Raw genomic sequence first — 1810 nt, forward strand, 5'->3', positions numbered from 1 at the left:
CCAAGGCCATCCTCCTCGTCTTGTTGGGGTTATAATTAATAGCCTAATTATCATGACCGTTACTATTACTATTGCCCTTATTAATTTTGTTGAAGAAGAAGTCGCATTCCCCTCCCCTTTCTTTTTGTTCACAAACTTTTATCCGTAAATAGTTACTGTATCCAACACCATGAGGGGTAAGGAGGGCTATAATGTTAAAAAGAACTCATTAACTAGGATCACTCACACTCCGGGTGTAGTTGTCCTCCTGTATGTCTTCTAGGTCTTCAGGGTCGTCCATGGCACACTTGGCAGGACAGACTGGTGGTACAGGAAAAGAAATGCACAAGCGTTAGGACGCTGTTACACAAACAGTTGAAACGGACAGATTTTACGACTTCAGCCGGCCCTTAGTCCACCCCTAGGGTTTCTTAGATCTAAGAGTGTGCCTAGGTTCATCATCATTTTGTAATAAGAAAATTAACTGCTTCGTCAGTCAGTCCTTCAGTCTTACGATCCATAAAACTAATAATATTCGACTTATACAGCCTGTACAGTCTATGGACCGTTTATCGCTGGCAAGGTGTTAAAATGACGTACTAACTCAAAAAAGCAAAATTTCGCTGTAGAGAGTGAGGAAAAAATATTGTTTCATTCATTTAACAAGTGTGCCTCACACATTGTCTGTGTGCGGAGTTTTTTTTTCAACATTTTATTTTTTAACACTCGGAGTTTGAATTTTAACGAAATATTTCTCGAACATATGCAACCGATACCACGACAGATTAAGAAACTGTAGCATGATACATACATTTTTTTGGGGGCACAGTATATTTTAACAGCTGGCTGATGATATAATACGTGCACAGTTTACGATCCACATAATGACTTGTACAGTGTCTGCTCCATATGATGACTTATACACTCTATGACCTATATGATGACTTGTACACTCTATGACCTATATGATGACAGTCTATGGACCATATCATGACTTAGGCAGTCTATGGTCTTTTTAACCTATACATATTATATTTGTGAAAGATCGTCACTTTGGCTGCCTAAAACTTCCGAATCACTTAACTTTCGAATTTGAAAAAAAAAAAATATCGGTGGTTCAGAATCATTTAAAAGGTGCACAGTTGTATTAAAGAGTCTGAAGTCACTGCAGTTTAATTTTCAGTTTTTTAAAATTTGTTTTGTTTAGATCTAATCTTGGTAAAGTCCGTCTTCTAAGATGCCATTGTAAACAAGTGAGGTTTCCGTTCACTAGTCATACGCATTGATTTCACACCTTTGAAATTCTTGAGTGTACAACCAGGAAAGCCGAATAGAGAATCAATAGATACATCTCTATATCTAGAATTTTTAATTTTTTGCACCTCTCAAGATTTATTGCTACTTTCCAGTAGAGTGTAGATATAATGGGCCAATGACTTTCAGTTCCTGTCAATGCACCGGTCTTTCCTTTCATCGAAAGGGGGCCCAGCTAGTTATATAATAAACGTGTACAGTATGTGGTCCGTGTAATAGACTTGCACTGTGCGAGTAAATGGGTCGACTCTGCAGAAGGCAAAAGCTTTGATCTTATTTCTTTGAGCTTCGATTGTCATGGAGAATTCAACAAAAACAGGTACTGCTGGAATCGATATCTGATATCATACTAATGGAACTAATTCCAGTTTTTGTGAACGTAAAAGCTCGGAAACCAAATGACGTTAACAAACTCTGATAACATTAAAAATCTACCCTTAATCCTAACCCTAACCCGAGAGAGAGGGAGAGAGAGAGAGAGAGAGAGAGAGAGAGAGAGAGAGAGAGAGAGAGAGAG

The 1810-nt window shown here is 38.2% G+C and overlaps 1 protein-coding gene across 1 annotated transcript in view; it reads right to left on the reverse strand.

Annotated features, from left to right (window-relative positions):
* The window catches only part of LOC101858623, a gene marked incomplete at its 3' end in the record, with an annotated part of 10693 nt that overhangs the window by 7075 nt on the left and 1808 nt on the right, over nt 1–1810 (reverse strand). Inside the window, 1 exon segment of the mRNA XM_013081552.2 lies at nt 227–300. Within this exon segment, the coding sequence (XP_012937006.1) occupies nt 227–280 (54 nt within the window).

This window comes from Aplysia californica, unplaced genomic scaffold (genome assembly GCF_000002075.1).
Source record: "Aplysia californica isolate F4 #8 unplaced genomic scaffold, AplCal3.0 scaffold00136, whole genome shotgun sequence".
Lineage (NCBI taxonomy): Eukaryota > Metazoa > Mollusca > Gastropoda > Aplysiida > Aplysiidae > Aplysia > Aplysia californica.